Source organism: Phascolarctos cinereus, unplaced genomic scaffold (assembly GCF_003287225.1).
Source record: "Phascolarctos cinereus isolate Bilbo 61053 unplaced genomic scaffold, phaCin_HiC Scaffold_3;HRSCAF=262, whole genome shotgun sequence".
Classification (NCBI taxonomy): Eukaryota; Metazoa; Chordata; class Mammalia; order Diprotodontia; family Phascolarctidae; genus Phascolarctos; species Phascolarctos cinereus.
Genome location: NW_027555736.1, coordinates 95043470 through 95061764, shown reverse-complemented (window position 1 = coordinate 95061764; position 18295 = coordinate 95043470). Strand labels below are relative to the sequence as shown.

At 31.7% G+C, this 18295-nt stretch overlaps 1 protein-coding gene across 1 annotated transcript in view; it reads left to right on the top strand.

Moving 5' to 3' along the window:
• The window catches only part of ATRNL1 (attractin like 1), a 1198805-nt gene that overhangs the window by 159522 nt on the left and 1020988 nt on the right, over positions 1 to 18295 (top strand). Inside the window, 2 exon segments of the mRNA XM_020988143.2 lie at positions 1990 to 2173; positions 8750 to 8904. Coding sequence (XP_020843802.1) covers positions 1990 to 2173; positions 8750 to 8904 — 339 coding nt within the window.

Genomic DNA, 18295 nt, shown 5'->3' with positions numbered 1-18295 from the left:
TTAGCAGATGTTTACTGAATTCAGTTTAAATGAGTAGAAATTAGTTAACCATACTTTCCATATTTCTAATGTTATTGACTTTGAAGAAGTGCTCATTTTCTTACTCTAGAATTATCTGTATATGACATTTTTGAACCTCACCATCTGTATTCTTCCTGATTAGACTCTTTTTAGTTAGTTAATCAAGGCTGCAAAGGCTGGATGTGGACTTGGAGATAAGGACAGGTAGAAGGTGTTGCATGTAGTCCCTGTGTAATTTCTAGATGGTATCTTAAGTGCCATAGGTTCTCTTAGGATGATGATAATGTCCTCTTCATTATGTCTATTGTAGAACTAAATTATAATTGTTAAGTGAATGACTATGCATAACTCTCCATATTTGTAAATCATAGCTTATGTTAGGACCTTGAGGATTTATAGTGAGATGATATACTTTAACATTTTATTTACAAACATAGGAACATAGAAACATAATTCATAGAATCATAGGTTGAGAGCGCTAGAAGGGCACTTGGAGTTCAACCATAACTATGTTAAAGATGATGGGTAGAGAGTTGAAGTAACTTGTCACATAGCTAATTTCAAATGAAGGCCTGAAATCCAAGTTTTCCTTATTCCAAAGCCAGCATTCTATAAATTGATAAAGTTAACACACTCTCTTAACCTCTCTTGCTCAGAAATAATTTTGCCACATTTGAAACTACTCTTAAGTTAGTAAACCATATGAATCTTTCAAAACATAAAATAATGAAATAGTGGATAGAAATCCAGGTTTGGAGTTGGAAAGACTTAGGTCTTTGACACACACTGACTCTGTGATCTTGAACAAATCCTAGTAAAAGTATCCTAGGCAACTGTTCTAAGTCTGTAAGTGGAGGGAGTTACCTCATCAGGAATTGCCTATGCCAATGAAACAGATTTGGTCTAAAATGCCTTTTTTATATGATATTTTAAAATTGATTTTTTTTATTTGTATTTACATCACTCTCATTTCTAAATATTTCTTCCCTTCTCTAAAATCCAACAAGTTATTCTTTGTAATAAAACATTGAGAAAAAACATTTTAACATACACTTTGATTTTAATAATGTATTTAGGAGTGTAATAATGCATTAATAGTGCATTTTAATACACTGATGGAACTGATGTAAGAAAGGAATGAGAAATACTATTTCCCACCTCTTCTTTGGTACTAACCCTTGAACATTGCAATAGCTTAGCATTCAGTTTTCTTGTTCTTGTTCTTTTCATTTGTATTATAATCAGTGTGTATATATTTTTCCTGGTTCTACCTTATTCTGTATCTGTTCATATAGGTCTTCCCATGTTTCTCTAAATTATTCATATCCATTCATTTACGCTAATATTCCATTATATTTATATACTATAATTTGCTAAGCCATTGCCTTGATTGATGGTCATGTACTTTGTTTCCAATTTTTTTTCCTACCACAAAAAGTATTTCTATGAATATTTTGGTTTATATGGAACCTCAGTCTTGGATATTGGTCTCAAAGGTACTGGGGCATTTATGGATATTTTACTCCCTTCCTTAGTATAATTCTAAATTGCTCTTTAGAGTGGTTGGATAAGTTTCCAGCTTTACTATCAGTGTATTAGTGTTCCTGTCTTCCCACAGCCCCATCCAGCATGGGCTGTTTCCATATTTTGTTACCTTTACCAATTTGCTAGATGTGAAATGAAACCTCAGATTTTAATTTGTATTTCATTTAACATTTTAAATGGATAATTTATGTATGTACTTATCCAGTATAATAAAGTCTCTTTATTTTTCTCCTCTATAAGTAGTTGGTGTCATGTTTCGGTTTCATATATACCCTGTAGTTAGTATGGTGTATTCACTTGACAAAATACAAAATGTGTTAATTTGCAGTTATTTTCAGGGATTGTGTTTATAATGCAGTTATATTTTTAACTATATTAGAATTGTAATATTTTCCTTAATATTTTCCTTTCTTTCTCTTATAGTATCTAATACCTGGCTTGTTCCAGAAACAAAAGGAGCAATTGTGCAAGGTGGATATGGCCACACAAGTGTGTATGATGAAATGACAAAGTCTATTTATGTACATGGTGGTTATAAAGCTTTACCAGGCAACAAATATGGACTAGTAGATGATCTTTATAGATATGAAGTTAATACCAAGACATGGTAAGTAAATGTGATTAGGGGAAAGGAGAACAGAAGAAAAGGGAATGGGAAAATGTGGTGTTAGTACTGACATTATATTTAAACATAATAGTGGCATGAATTAGATATTCTGTGGTATTTCACCGTATTTTAAGGTAATTCTATATCATTACATATAAAACAGATAAATGATATTTTGTAATTTTATCAGTCTTTGAATTAATTTCCATCAATTCATGAAAAGGTCATTATGGAAAAATTAACTCATAAAGAAGGGAAATACCATATTCTATGTAAAAATTGCTGTGAATGACTATAGAAAATTTCAGCTCGCCTCTTTCATCGCAGTACTAAATTGCTTAATTCAAGAATGGTTTAAAGTTGAAATGGGGTTATGATGCTAGGATCTTTGAGCCCATGTTGGTCTTCCTTGTGTTAACAAGCTAGTTCTGCATGGGTGTAGCAGTCTCAAAAGGCAGGCAATTTACTGGTTTAGCCTGTGACCGAGAAGTGTCCTAGCTACGTGAAAACTCTCTACCATCCTTTTGAATTCCCTTACAACCTGAATCCTGTCATTCTAATTGGCACGATTTTTTTCTTCTTTCTCTATGCTTTCACCCATGGCCATTCATTTCTGGTGATGAAAAACTGATGGTGTCTTAGAAATAGTGAATGCTTTATATACTTCCTTCTTGATGTATATTCCTGTGGCCCCTTCTACTTTAATATGCACTTGTATTCCATAGCAAAGACTGTGACCTGTAGCTCAGTGATGTCTCTTTTAAAGTTCATACAACCCACATTATAACTGCAGACATGATAAAATTTAAAGCATTCTAGGAAGATGAAAATCTCCCCTAGAGGTATCAAACACATATGTGGGTCCCATGTGGCCCAGTGCCACAGAATTAGGTTAAAATGTAATTGAGATATATTTAATGAAATAAATAAAAAACCACACATGACATTTAAAAACTAAGTTAATATATGCAGCCACAGGGATACATATGTATAGCCTAGTAGCTTCTTTCTATTTGAGTTTGACACTACTGATCTACCTTATTTAGAGACCACTAGAAAGAGACCTATTGGTTTTTTCTCCAAATTTAATAATCCTTGTCCTTTTAACCTCTTCATTCTTATTTTCTAATTGCAGTCATATTTGTGATTTGCCAAGCACTCCATATTTTCTTAGATTATTGATAAAAATGCAATGTAAGACAATTAAAAATCTTACTAATACCAAGATGGTGTATTTTACTCTCAGAAATATTTAGGTGATATAGTGGATGGAGAGTACTGGATTTGGAGTCTGGTAGACATGAGTTCAAATCTGGCCTTAGATGTTTACTACCTATATGACCCAGAGCAAATCACTTAACTCTTTTTGTCTCATTTTCCTAAAAAATTCCTGTGAAATGAGAATAATAACAGGACCTACCTTGCAGGGTTGTTATGAGGATCAAAGGAGATAATATTTGTAAAGTACTTAGCATAGTACCTGACACATAGTAGGTGCTGTATAAATGCTTATTCCCTCCCTCTTGCTATCTATGAGATCTGTTGTTCTGTTGTAGAAGACAATTAGTCTGTTAGGATTTGTTTTCTACCAAATAGTTATAATTGTAATTGTTCAGCTTTGTTTATGTTGTGGGCAAGTTTCTGATCAGATTTTTAAAATTTTTATAGTTTTAGACATTAAAGTTCAGTTTTGTAGTTTCCAAGGCTAGTGCTTCTTCTCCCTTTAAAACATATAACCATTACATATTCTACTTTCTTTTTTAGGTGCCTTATCCTTCTTTGAGTTATTAATGATAGATGATCTTGTGTAATTGAAATTTAAAAATTTTATTTAGTGTGGTAGTTCTTTACATACATCTCACTGAATCACATGGACTCTTTTTTCTTAATCCAACTTTCTTTCCCACTTCCAAATCATGTGTAGCCTATTCCTGTTTCAATTTACCACACTTCCCAATCCTAATCCCTTTAAAAAGTGATATGAAGCAGTACCAAAATGGCAGTGTAAAGGCAGGGCCTTGCCTGAGCTCTCCCAAATTTACCTCCAAGCAACTTTAACTCCTCAGAATGAATTATGGAATGGCAGAACCAACAAAAGGATAGGGTGAAATAATTTTCAAATCCATGACAACTTAGAAGGTAGGCAGGAAAGGTCTGTTTCACTTGAGTGAGAGTGGAGGACAGTCCGGTGCAAGCTGTGTCCCTGGCAAACCAGCAGCAGACCTTTAGGGTGACTGAATTAGCAACAGGGGCTTCCAGAGCTCTCAGCACACAGATGGTAAGGTGGTTGAACAACTGATTAGAAAGAGATTACAGAGGACCCTTTGCTGGCACTGCGTACAGTTCTCTGTTGAATTATCTACATGCAGTTTAGGGTCACAGTCCCAGGGCAAGGGCAAGCACTAGTACATATCATCAAACAGCTACATTATCATAACTATTCTCAGTCATAGTGTGTTTGAAGTGTCGCTGTGTTGTGAACCTAACACAAAAATTAACTTAAAAAAAGCTTACTCTTTAAAAATCAAGATTTCTCTCAAAACATTTTACTCTTTGACATAATATTTGACCTACTCTACTTGTCTTACTCTACTCTGGGCAAAAATCATTGGGAATATTAAGAAAAACAACTAGTTTTGGATTAGTGTGAATAATGAATCTCATAAAGTGGTCACATTATTTGAATTTACACTGCATATTTCCATCAGACTGAAACCAATTACCTTATTTTACACAATTATAACTTCAAATAATGTAATATGAATATTTGTGACCACTCCAGAGAATACTTTCTTCACACCAATCAGGAATTAGCTGTGTATGATTTGGATTTACCTTAGTCTATTTTAAATACCACTAGCTTATAGTAATTAGATGATGTTGATTTTTAAAAATTTTGGAACCACCAGAATCATAATATAGTCATCAGTAAAAACTAACTACTTTTACCAATGTCTTGTTTTTAAAATTTTTTAAAAATGCTATTTTTGAAGATTTCATAGTATCATGGAAGCTATCTAAATTTCGTCTACTGTGAAATTTTTAGCTAAAATAGAAAATTGGTTTTCTGAGATACCTGAATTCTGTACTCAAAATAGCTCTGAAATTGTAGTTTTTTAAAGGTAAGTATGGCTGTAACTACATACTTTGATAAATTAGGTGACTAAAATCCCCTTAAAGTAAGTTACAATAATATATATATATTTTAAATTAGAAGTATTTGGAGACATTTAAAAATTATTCAGGTATTGTAATTTACATCATATATACAGATTTTAAATTTTATTTATTTTTTAAAACAATCATTTAAACATTTTTTGAATTGCAAATTATCTCTCTCTCTCCTATCCTTCCCCCCCCATTGAGAAGGCAAGAAATATGATCTCAATTATACATATGAAATCACACAAAACGTATTTCCATATTTCTTGCAAAAAAAGCAAGAAAAATAAGTGAAAAAATCGTTTGAATCTGCACTCAAATTCCATCAGTTGTTTTTCTGGAGGTGGATATCATTTTCATCATAAGCCCTTCAGAATTATCTTGGGTCATTTTATTGATCAGGATAGCTAAGTCATTCACAATTGATCATTGTGCAACATTATATATTCTATGTAGTTAATAATAATACTAGCTAGCATTTATATAGCACATATTATGCGCCAAAACATGTTACAGTTATTATCTCATTGATCCTCTGGGAGGTAGGTACTATTATTTTCTTCATTTTGCAGATGAGCAAACTGAGGCAAACAGAGATTAAGGGACTTTCCTAGGGTCATACAGTTATTAAGTATGTGAGGCTGGATTTCAACTCATATGTTCCTGACTCCAGGCCCAGTGTTCTATTCATCGTGGCACCTAGCTGCCAATGGTAATGAAATAAAAGAATACTTGTAAAGGGTCAGTATTTTGGGAAATGATAATACTGTGGAACAGTAAGATACAAACAAACAAACAAAAGATAGTCCTCTGAATGTTTTATTTGATGCAAAACATTTTGATCAATGCTGTAATTCAGTCATTATCTAAATTCTATGCCGAAAGATTGGGGGTAATTGTTAAATACTGCTTCAGAAAGGAGTGTACAAAGCTGTCATATCTATAAGCATCTGTTTACATATACTGACCTTTATAATAGGTTTTGGATTTTTTAGTGTTAACTAAAGTGACAGATTTTATTAACAACTTTAATTCTTAGGATTTTTATTTTTAGAGTTGGTTTCATATAGATACATATTAAGAAAATGATGTGAGCCATATGGAAAAATTTACATGTTCACGGTACCTTTTAAGTGGTAAATACATTTTCAGATACATAAGGTTTATTTTCCACTAATTGTCTATAGATGTATGTATCTTATGGGGGCTTAGTTAGGCTGTATTCAATTTAAGCATCTTTAGAATAAGTGTTTCTGCATTTTATTTCTCTGTTCTTATTTATAGTGTTAAAAATTTTATGTATTTCAATGTCACCATCTTGGATTAATATCTATACATTGTTTTCTTGTTTGAATGCACCTTATCTTATATTTGATAAGTTAATTTTTAAAGCACTAGACATTTTCTGAAAATCTAAACTATTGTATCTTTTCTTATTTTGTAGTTTCTTGTATTTCAGAAATAATTTTTCATGTCTTATACCAACTAGTAATCATAACTATGGTATAATAGCCTATTGATAAGATTTTTAAAAAATTATTTAATTAAAATATTTTAACTTCTTTACCCAACTTGTGATTATTATTATCATGTTATGAAAAGCCCTCAAGCATTCTTGTCAGTGTCTGATAGCAATAATCACCTAATATTTAATATTTTATTAAATATTAAATTAATCATGATAAACACCAATAAATTATTTATAATTATTGATAGTATAATAATATACATTATTTATTATTTAATAATAATTATACTAATATTAATTAAAATTAATAATTGAATTAAATATTTTTAATATTTAAAATCATATTTTAGTCCGCATAAATATAAAAACAATGTACTCAGATATTCTCAGCTTTCTAAAAGCCATAAAGGGAGATATAAAGATTATAATAACAATGACATCAATGAAAAAATAATAAAAATGTTCATTCTTTCTTTCCCCTGGGTGTTCAAGTTGTTTGTAATTCTGTATTCTGTCTATATCTTGTTTTAATTTATATTAAAACATTTCTGAATAGGGATTCTATGATTTTTGTTCCTAACGGTCAGAATATTTTAATATAGTTTAGGATTTAAGCTATTAACAAAAGCTCAGTATATCAGCAGTTGAATATATTCACCAATTGTATACTGGATAAAAGTCTACTGTGTCTTTAGTCATGTTTATTATTTAATAGATATTTAGTGAGTTTTTTGGGTAAATTTCTTTATGTTTCATGCTGCTTTTCTTAAATCTTAAATTTCCTTTGGTTTAAATCTTTGATTAGAATACATAATGACTTATTTCCTTGTCCTATATTGTTCCTCTTTCCTCCTCTGCCAAATCTAGACATTTTACTATTTTGCCATTTTAAAGAGAAAAAATATCATTATTTTACAAGAAGAGATTTAGAGATCATTAAACATGGCTGAAATTATGAAATTTTGTGTCCAAAATTTTACAGCTTGAAATTCTTTGAAGTTTATGCTTTAAATTTTTTTATTATCATAGTTTCATAGTCTGAATTCTTTTAAGTGGTACTATGATATCCAGGGTAGAAGTCCATAGGAATATACAACTTTATTACAAAACAGTCTTTTGCCTCCCTCTCTTTCCTCACCACTAAATGATAATAATATGATTGTTAGAACTGCAAGAGATCTTTGAGATTATCTGGTAGAATAGATAACGAAATTGGGTTTTTCAAGGACAGAGTCAAAGATTATTATCCTTCTCTTCTGTTACATTCATTTTTTCACTGGGAATTTTAAAATTCAGCTGTCAATTCCTAATCTATAACATTGTGATTATTTTGTGGTATAGTACTTTGCACATACTACGCACTGAAAACATGTATTGAATTAATGTATCATTTTAATAAAATAAAAATATTTTGACTATATATTTATATTTCAGTATTTTACTTTTCTTATTATTTTTAATAGACATGGATAATAATGTACCTATGTAAACATACCATGTTAAAATGTTTTTTTTAAGTAGCTGTTTTATGATTTTTAAACAGTGACATAGGTGGTGAATTAAAACAAATTAACATACTGTATTTAACTGACGTTGACATCCTTCACATTTAAAGCTGGAATTATTACTTGTGACAGATTCAGTTGTGAATGGAAAAGTCAATTTAAGACTTAAGGTGTTGTAAGGATAGTAATAATATTGTTATATAACACTTTATCAGCTTGGAACTCCAAACACTCTATTACATGATTCACAGTTTCATATTAACTGAAGAAAAAGAAGTAAAATGACAATACTTTCGCCAGGGTTATCAATATGAATTATAGGGAAAGCGGAAAATAGATTGCTGAATTTTGAAATCCAATTAAAAATTATATACAATAATTAGGTGACTATCCAATGGACCTTTGCTTTTCTGTAATTATTTTCAAAATTCTATTCTATAGGACTATTTTGAAAGAAAGTGGATTTGCCAGATATCTTCATTCAGCTGTCCTAATCAATGGAGCTATGCTGATTTTTGGAGGAAACACCCATAATGATACTTCCTTGAGTAATGGTGCAAAATGCTTTTCTGCTGATTTCCTGGCATATGACATAGGTATGTATATGTTTAGAAGGTGTGAAAAATAGATAATTTCAATGTTTCCTAAAAAAAAGAGATCTGTGATAGAGTTCTATAAATACACATATATATTTATGGTTTTTGAAATGATTTCAGTGGAAAGTTATAAATGAGAACCCAGTCTCCAAACAAAATATTAAGGCCGAGGATAAAAAGAGCAATGGGGAAATAAATTTTAGAGGACCCCTAGCATATTATATCCATTGTGAGTACTGCCTGTACATTATGGGGAGTGTGTGTGTGTGTGTGTGTGTGTGTGTGTGTGGTATTGTACTCTTTCTACTGGTGGGAAGTGTGGAGAATTAGAAAAATAAACAGATGTTTAACTATGGTAACTATAAATTGATGGAAAATCCTATGAAAATTTATCTATCTATCTATCTATCTATCTATCTATCTATCTATCTATCTATCTATCTATCTGATCTATGATATATTTAAAGACACGAGTCATCCCTAAAGTTTACTTTAATAGGATTATACTTGATTTTAGTTTACACTTACTTCTTCAAAGATAAATCTAAGTGATATAGGAATATGATGACATAAGAGAAATAAATGTGAAGGAAGATCAATAAAAGGAGAGATTACTTTTATAATTGAAATGAAGTTCTACAGAGTTGTTGGAGGGCTTGGGAGGAATAAAAAGCCCTAAGTAAAGAATCATAAAAGGTAATTTTTACATAAATTATTTTTCTCACTGAATTTTCCCCCCACTGTCTATATTCTTATTAATTCCTGTATTCTAAAAGTGAATATATTAGTCAAATACTAGAGTATTATTTTCTACAGACCAGTGTTGAAATCATTGCATCCTATGTTATAAAAAGAACAGTTTGTGAGCTAAAATGTATTTAAGCAGTAGTTAAGGGAATACTTGAATTATTGTTTATATGAAGAAGTTAAACACTTGATTTTGGATTCTAAAGTTGTGTTGTTTTGGTGCAAATAAAGAAAAAATGGCATTTTGTATAATTAGAAGTGATTTTTTTTCCTTTTTAGCTGCAAAAGGCACATGATACATTTTAGGAAATTACCTGAATTGGAAGAATACAGAGATTATGTTTTACTTATTAACATGCAGCCAGTAGTTTTCATCTTTAAAGTGTTATGTATTTATGTGAACAGAAATTCACAATGAGAAAGGTTAAGCATAATTTGAAAATCAGATGTGTATAATTATATATATTACATACATGTATATAAATCAAGTGATAAGCATTTAAACAGATATGTAGATTTTAAAACTTTTTAAACTGAAAGCATTGAATTTTAATCTTCTTTTTGAAATATTTCTAGTTTCCTAGAGCATCAGCATCACAGTATTGCCAAAAAGAAGAATAAATATTGAGCAAATTAAAAACAGCTTTGTTAGGAAAAATGCCTTTCATGTTGCTTGATTCTTCTAGTTAGTCCAGAAAATTTTCATAAAATACTTATCTAGAATACTAAGGAAATAGGGTATCCTACTAATTTATTTTGGGGGTAAATGAGGATAATGTAAATATTCATTTTAAGGTGAAGCAACATTGGATATGTTGAAATAGTTCAATATGTTCTGAAATTTTTATTATACTTTATTAGCAAATTCATCGTGATGAATATAATTTAATTTTGAGTTTTTAAAATTGTGTGATTCTTAAGTGTGATGATTTATGGCAGCAGTTTCTGTACAAAGTGTAGGCTGTTGGTTCAATATGTCTGTAAAGGACAACATATTTACATATGAGATTAACAATCTAGCAAAAGGTTGATCTAAGATTTTGATGCTATTTTTCATGAATTTATTTCTTATGTTTAGAAATCAGCCATAATATCTATTTCATGGTCAAAGGTTATTATTGCAGGTAGTCTTCTGGGAATTTGCTAAATAACTAGCCTAAAATGTTAGGGAAACACATGTTTCTGAGTTAGTCTCATAAAATTCTCAAATATAACTTTTGATGTTTTTGGGCATCCAGTTTGGATGATTATTTAAAAATGAGTTGCAGATTTTTCTTGTTTATTTTTTAGTCTCCTCAATTGCTGGAAAGGAAAAAAAAAGACAAAAAAGATATAAGAAGTTTATTTTCAGTCTAGTTAGTGGTAATGAATATTTTTTTCAAATATTTTCAACTGACAGACTAGCATTAATCTATTTAAAGATTCTTTTAAAAGTATCTTTAAAATTGCAGTAAACTTTGGGAAAATATTTTTCAAAAGTACACTAAATATGTCATAAGTTTTAGTCTATATTCTTTGAAGCAGTAGTTTATAATAAAAAGCCTATATATATTTTTGCTTAAGGAGAAATGGAAATTGAATTGATATTTTTATTCAGTAAAGAAATGGTAGTTAAAGGTTAAGAAAACTTTTACAGAGTTTTAAATAAATAAAAGTTAGTGGTATATTAGATTTTTTTCAACAAATACATAAATATAACAACATAACATAAATGTGGTTTTTTTTTCTGGATTAAATTAGTTGGAAACATGGTAGAAAGGCAAGCTGGAGAAGAGCAAAACAGCTGTATATTTATAGCTTAGAATTAATGATAATTTGTAATCACGTCAATTTAACTTAAGATATTCTATCAATTTAACTTAAGATATTAATTCTAAGTAGATAAGGAGGCAGTATGGTACAGTAGAAAGTGCTGGATTTGGAACTGGAGGATTTCTTATCTTGGCTCTCCCATTTACAACCTGTATACACTTAGGTAAGTCATAACTTCACTGGGCCTCAACTCCTTATGTGCAAAGCTAAGGATTTGCACTAGATCAATCAGTAAATATTTATTAAACATCTGCTACAAGTCAGTCACTGTGCTAAGTGCTGAGGATACATAAAGGGGCAAAACACATTCCCTGCCCTAAAGGAGCTTCTAATCCAATGGGAACATCCAAACAAATATATAGGGATACCCTATATACAGGGTAAATAGGAAATAATTAATAGAGTGAAAGGATATAATTAATAGAGTGAAAGCACTGGAATTAAGATGGTTGAGGAAGTCTTCCTGTAGAAAATGGGATTTTAACTGGGACTTAATGGAAGCCAGGGAGGTCTGTAGTCAGAGCAGAGGAGGGACAGCCTTCCAGGCATTGGGGATGGCCAGAGAAATTGCCTGGAGCTGGAGCTGGAGTGTTTTGTTCATGGCATAGCCAGGGGTCCAGTGTCACCAGATCTAAGGAAATGTTTTGAGGAGTAAGGTGTAAGAAAATTGTAGAGGTAGCAGGAGGCTAGGTTATGAAGGCCTTTGAATGTCAAACAGAGTATTTTGTATTTGATCCTAGAGGCAATAGGAAGCCACAAAGTTTATTGAGTAGAGGGCCAACATGATCAGACCTGTGTTTTAGGAAAATCACTATGGTGGCTGAGTTTGAGGTTTGGAGGAGGGAGAAATCTGAGGCAGGCAGACCCACCAGTAGGCTACTGCAGTAATCCAAGAACTACAATTGCTTAACTTCAATAATTTTTATGGATTTTCTTTGGAATTTGATAGGAGCTTATTATAGAGATATAGGATTTTAAGTCTACTCTTTATCAAACTATTACTTTAATCTGGCATTACATTTCTAGTATATGTTGAGGACTGATTTTGAGTCACAGCTTTTGTATTTATGAGTGATATGACTATGGGAAAGTTATATTATTCAACTGTAAATTGGGGATAATTCCTTTCATCAGATATTTATTTAGCATTTCCCTTATATATAATGTCATGCTACTGCTTTTCCTCCAGGAATTACTTGGTGTCTGTTCTGTATTTGATTACTTATTTTTGTGTTGCTTCTTCCTATATAATGTAACATTTTGAGGACAGCTGTATATAAGCGTTATGAAGAACTAAAACAAGTGTTATGTAAGATCTGAGGAAGAAAACATGATTACTGACAGATCAGAGTAGACTTCATTGAAGAGACAGCATTTAAGTTGGGTTTTTAAAGTATTAATAGGAATTCAATAGACAAAGAAGGAGAAGCAGAACATTTTCGACATAGAGAACAGAATAAACAAAGGTCATGGAGGCGAGAAAGTGGATTTTAGAGCCAGAGAATAGGATAGCTTGCTAGACATATGAGAGAGTTTTTTTTTTGGGGGGTATAGCAACCTGTGATTTCATTTGTGTGAACTTGGGTTAGAGCAGAGCTTTTTAAAAAGCTTATATTTATTTTTTTCAACAGTATCTTATTTTTTTCCAATTATGTATAAAGACAATTTTTCATATTCATTTAAAAAAGTTTGAGTTCCAAGTTTTCTTCCTTTCCCCCAAAACAATAAACAGTTTGATATAAGTTATATATGTGTAATCATGTAAAACCTATTTCTATATTAGTCATCTTGTGAAAGGAAAAACAGAACATAAGGAGGAAAACACACAAAAAATAAAGAAAATAAAGATAGTATGCTTTGATATGCATTTAGACTCCATCAATTCTTTTTCTGGATGTGGATAGCATTTTCCATCATGAGCATTTTGGAATTGTTTTAGATCACTGTATTGCTGAGAAGAGCTGAGTCATTCATAGTTGATCATCACACACTGTTGCTGTTACTGCATATAATGTTTTCTTGGTTCTGCTCACTTCACTGTGCATCAGTTCATGTAAGTCTTCACAGGTTTTTTCTAAAACCGCCTGTTCATCATTTCTTATAGCACAATGGTATTCCATTACATTCATATACCACTGCTCCTTCAGCCATTCCCTAGTTGATGGGCCGCTCTTCAATTTCTAATTCTTTGCCACCACAAAGAGATCTACTATAAATATTTTTGTATGTATGGGTTCTTTTCCTTTTCTTATGATGTCTTTGGGATACAGACCTAGTAGTGGTATTGCTAGATCAAAGGGTGTATACACAGTTTGATTGCCCTTTGGGAATAGTTCCAAATTGCTGTCCAGAATGGTTAGATCAGTTCGCAGCTCTACCAACAGTGCTTTAGTGTCTCAGTTTTCCCACATCCTCTCCAACATTTATCAATTTTCATTTTTGTCATATTAGCCAATCTGATAGCTGTGAAGTGGTACCTCAGAGTTGTTTTAATTTGCATTTCTCTAATCAAAAGTGATTTAGAGCCCTTCTTCATATGCCTACAGATAGCTTTGATTTCTTCATCTGAAAACTGCCTGTTCATATGCTTTGACCATTTATCAATTGGGGAATAACTTGTATTCATATAAATTTGACTCAGTCCTCTACATATTTGAGAAATGAGGCTTTTATCAGAGATACTTGCTGTAAAAATTGTTTCTTAGCTTTCTGCTTTCCTTCTAATCTTGGTTGCATTGGTTTTGTTTGTACCTACCTTTTAAATTTAATATTATCAAAATTGTCCATTTTATATCTTGTAATACACTCTCTTGTTTGGTCAACAATTCTTCCCTTCCTCAATATATGACGAGTAAACTATTCCTTAGTCTCCTAATTTGCTTAGAGTATCATCCTTTATGTCTAAATCATGTGCCCATTTGGGCCTTATCTTTCTCTACGGGGTGAGATGTTGATCTATACCTAATTTCTGCCATACTGTTTTCCAGTTTTCCCAGTACTTTTTGTGAAATAGTGAATTCTTGCCCCCAAACTGAGGTCTTTGGGTTTATTAAACACTAGATTACTATGGTCATTTACTGTTATGTCTTGTGTACCTAATCTATTTCACTGATCCACCACTGCATTTTTTACCCAGTGCCAGATAGTTTTGATGATTGCTGCTTTATAATATTGTTTGAGATCTGGTAAGGCTAGGCCACCTTCCTTCGCATTTTATTTTCATTAATTCTCTTTATATTCTTGACATTTTGTTCTTCCAGATGAATTTTTTTTGTTATTTTCTTTCTAGATCTATAAAAGTTTTTTGATAGTTTGATTCATATGGCACAGATTAAGTAAATTAATTTAGGTAGAATTGTCATTTTTATTATATTGGCTTGGCCTACCCATGAGCAATTTGTATTTTTCCACTTGTTTAAATTGACTTTATTTGTGTGAAAAGTGTTTTGTAAGTATGTTCATATAGTTCCTGGGTTTGTTTGGGCAGGTAGACTCCCAATTATTTTATATAGTTTACAGTTATTTTAAATGGAATTTCTCTTCCTGTCTTTTGCTTGCTGGGCTTTGTTGGTCATATATAGAAATGCTAATAATTTACATCAGTTTATTTTATATACTGCAACTTTGCTAAAGTTCTTAATCATTTCAAATAGTTTTTTAGTTGATTCTCTAGGATTCTGTAAGTATACCATCATATCATTTGTAGAGAAGAGCTTTTTAAGTAGAGGTCCACAGGCCCTTAAAGGTTTTTAGGGGATTTTTAGGGGACCCATGAACTGGGATGAGAAAAATGGAATTTTTGTTTTAATAAAATTTTTTTCTTTTGTAATCTTACATATTTTATTTTATGCATAGAGAAACATTATTTTGAAAAGGGATCTGTGTCATAAAAAGCAGTTAAGAGCTCCTGGACCAGAAAGTCTCTCTACCAGTGCAGATTACTAATTCATCTTCAATTTATACTTTAACAGAGTTGGCCGAGCCATCAAGTAATTGGCCATGGTCACTTAGCTAGCATTTTAGAGGAAGGACTTGAACCTAGGTGTTCCAAACTCCAAGGCTGGCCTAATCCTCTGTCTGTGAAGCCACACTGCCTTTGAGAATATCAGGGAAGTTTGGAAGATTAGAATGGAACCAGATTCTAATTGGGGTACAATTACAGGCACAGGAGTTTTGAATGTATTCAGTAGGCACTGTGGACATTTGAGCAGAAAAGTGACATGACTAAATCAATATATGTATCAGAATCATTAGTCTATTATGTCTGTGAAGAACAATGTGGAGTGCGGTTGATGAGTGGAAGTGGAAAGACCTATTGGTAGACTTGCAATAGTATGGAAAGGGAATAATAAGGGTGCTAGGAGTGGGGAAAGATAAGAAAATGCCAGACACATTGGACATTGTAATCAATTAGATTTAAGATACAGTGGAAAGGAAAGAATATATTGCCAAGGTTTAGTAAACAGGAGGCTGAATAAACAATATTTCCACTGGCTGAGGGAACAAGGTTAGTTTTTTTTTTTGGGGGGAGGGATAATAAACTTAGTTTTGGACATACTGAACTTGAACTACTAGTTTGGTACTGAGGAGTCAAGGGGTCACTAGGCTACCTAAGGAGGAGTGAACTGGCCAAGGTCAAAGTTGCCATGGTAATCAGCAGTTATTTGGAGCCTAGGAGGAGTCACACTTTGAGCCTGGGTGAGATAGGTAGACCCAGTCTCAAAACAAACAAACAAAAATACAAACTATTCTCTTTGACATTTACATATCTTCATAACCTGTCCCCTTCTTAGTCTTCTTACACTTTCCTATATTCCACACACTCTACAGTCTAGAGACTGTAGCCTACTTATTTATTCTCACATAGGATACTTCATCTCCTGACTGTGTCATTGCACTGTCTTTCCCCCATGCCTGAAACATACTCCCTCCTAACTTCCTCTAGGACTTGGCTCAAATTTCACCTTTTGTAGGAGTCTTTTTCTGGTCTTTCTTCCTGGCTTCTGTTAATGCCTTGCTTCTAAGGTAACCTTCCTACCTTCCATTTACTCAATCTCTATCTTTCATATCTCATCTCTTCTCATTCCCCTCCCACCCTTCTCCCTTCTTTCAACTTTCTGTTCCTGTATTGTATGTTTTAGTTTGCGTGTTGTCTTCTCCATTAGAATATGTACTCTTTGAGGGCTGGGAAAGTTTTACCTTTCTTTATATCCCCATCATAAAGCACAGTGTCTTGTACATAGTAAGCACTTAATGAATACTTTTTGGTAGATTGCTCAAGTTTTAATGTATCCTAACAATCACAATTTTCACATTAACTATCCCAAACCTTTTCTTCTCTCTTGAACCCTACAAAATTACATGCTCAGCAGAGAATTTCACCTGACCTCATCAGACACTGATTAGGTGTAATACACTGTTTTAGGTACCATGGATACAAGGACAAAAATGGAAGGAAAAAAATTCCTTTGACCTAAAGGAGCTTACAGGCTCTCTAGTTTTCCTAGCAATTTTAATTGAATGTGGAATTCTTATCCCAGTTTTCCCTGTTCTTGGGCTTACTAAAAAATAATTTGGTTGATTTTGGTTTCTGTTTACCTAATCTGTTCCATTGACCAACTATTCTAATTTTTAACCATCACCAAATATTTTTTAAAAAATTTATTTTACTTTTAATTTATGGAATAAAACAAGCATTTCATAACGCGGTATAATGAAAAGTATGAATGCACATGAAAATGCAAATATATTATGTACAACTTGCTATTGCTTTTAAATATATAATAAAGATATCCTGTAAATTTCTTTTTTCTTTTTTTCCTTCTGTCTCCTGCATCCTGTCCTAGAGATGGCTACCATTAGGCACACAAATATGTGTGTGTGTGTGTGTGTGTGTGTGTATGTGTATGTATATACGTATACATACATACATATCTATAGCTACATCTATCTCCCCCAAGGATTGCTTTAGAAACATCCCTCAAATTTTAGGTTCTTTGATCCACCAATTCTTTAAGATTGTTATTTTGTCACCAGTTAATTTTTAATATTTTTATTAGTCCTCTATTTAATAAAATTTTTATTCCACTGTGACCAATAATGTATATGTATAATATTTCCGCTATTCTGAACTTATTTGTGAGGTTTTAATGTCATAATACATAATTATTTTTTAAAGGTTCCCTGCATAGCTGGATATACACACACACACACACACACACACACACACACACACACACACACGTGTTTATGTGTGTGTGTATTTTTTCCCAATATATTCATTTCTTTTTCCCTTTAGAAATCACTAGAGATCCATATTTAAGTTTTCTAAAATTCTATTTAGGTACTTGCTCTTTCTTATTTATTAATTGGTCAGATTTATTAAGGGCTGATTGAACTAAATCAAGATCCTCTGCTATTATAGTTTTACTATGTATTTCTCTTTATAATTAATTTAACTTTTCCTTTAACTAATTACAAACAATACAATTTACTGCATATGTTATATACTGATATCAATTCATTGTTACTTTTCAGCAAAATGTAGTTTCCCTTTTTGTCTCCTTTAATTAAGTCTTTTTACTTTGCCTTATCTGAAATCATAAACTCCACCTTTTTTGTGTGTTTAGCTAAGGCAAAATAGATTTTGCTCCAACCCTTTATTTTAACTCTATGTGTCTTTATATTTAAGATGTGTTTCTTGTAAATAATATATTGTTGGATTTTGATTTCTAATTTATTTTCCTAATCATTTTTGTTTTATTGGTAGGTTCATCCTATTCAAATTCATAGTTTTGATTGTTAATTGTTTCCTTCCATCCTATTCTTTTAT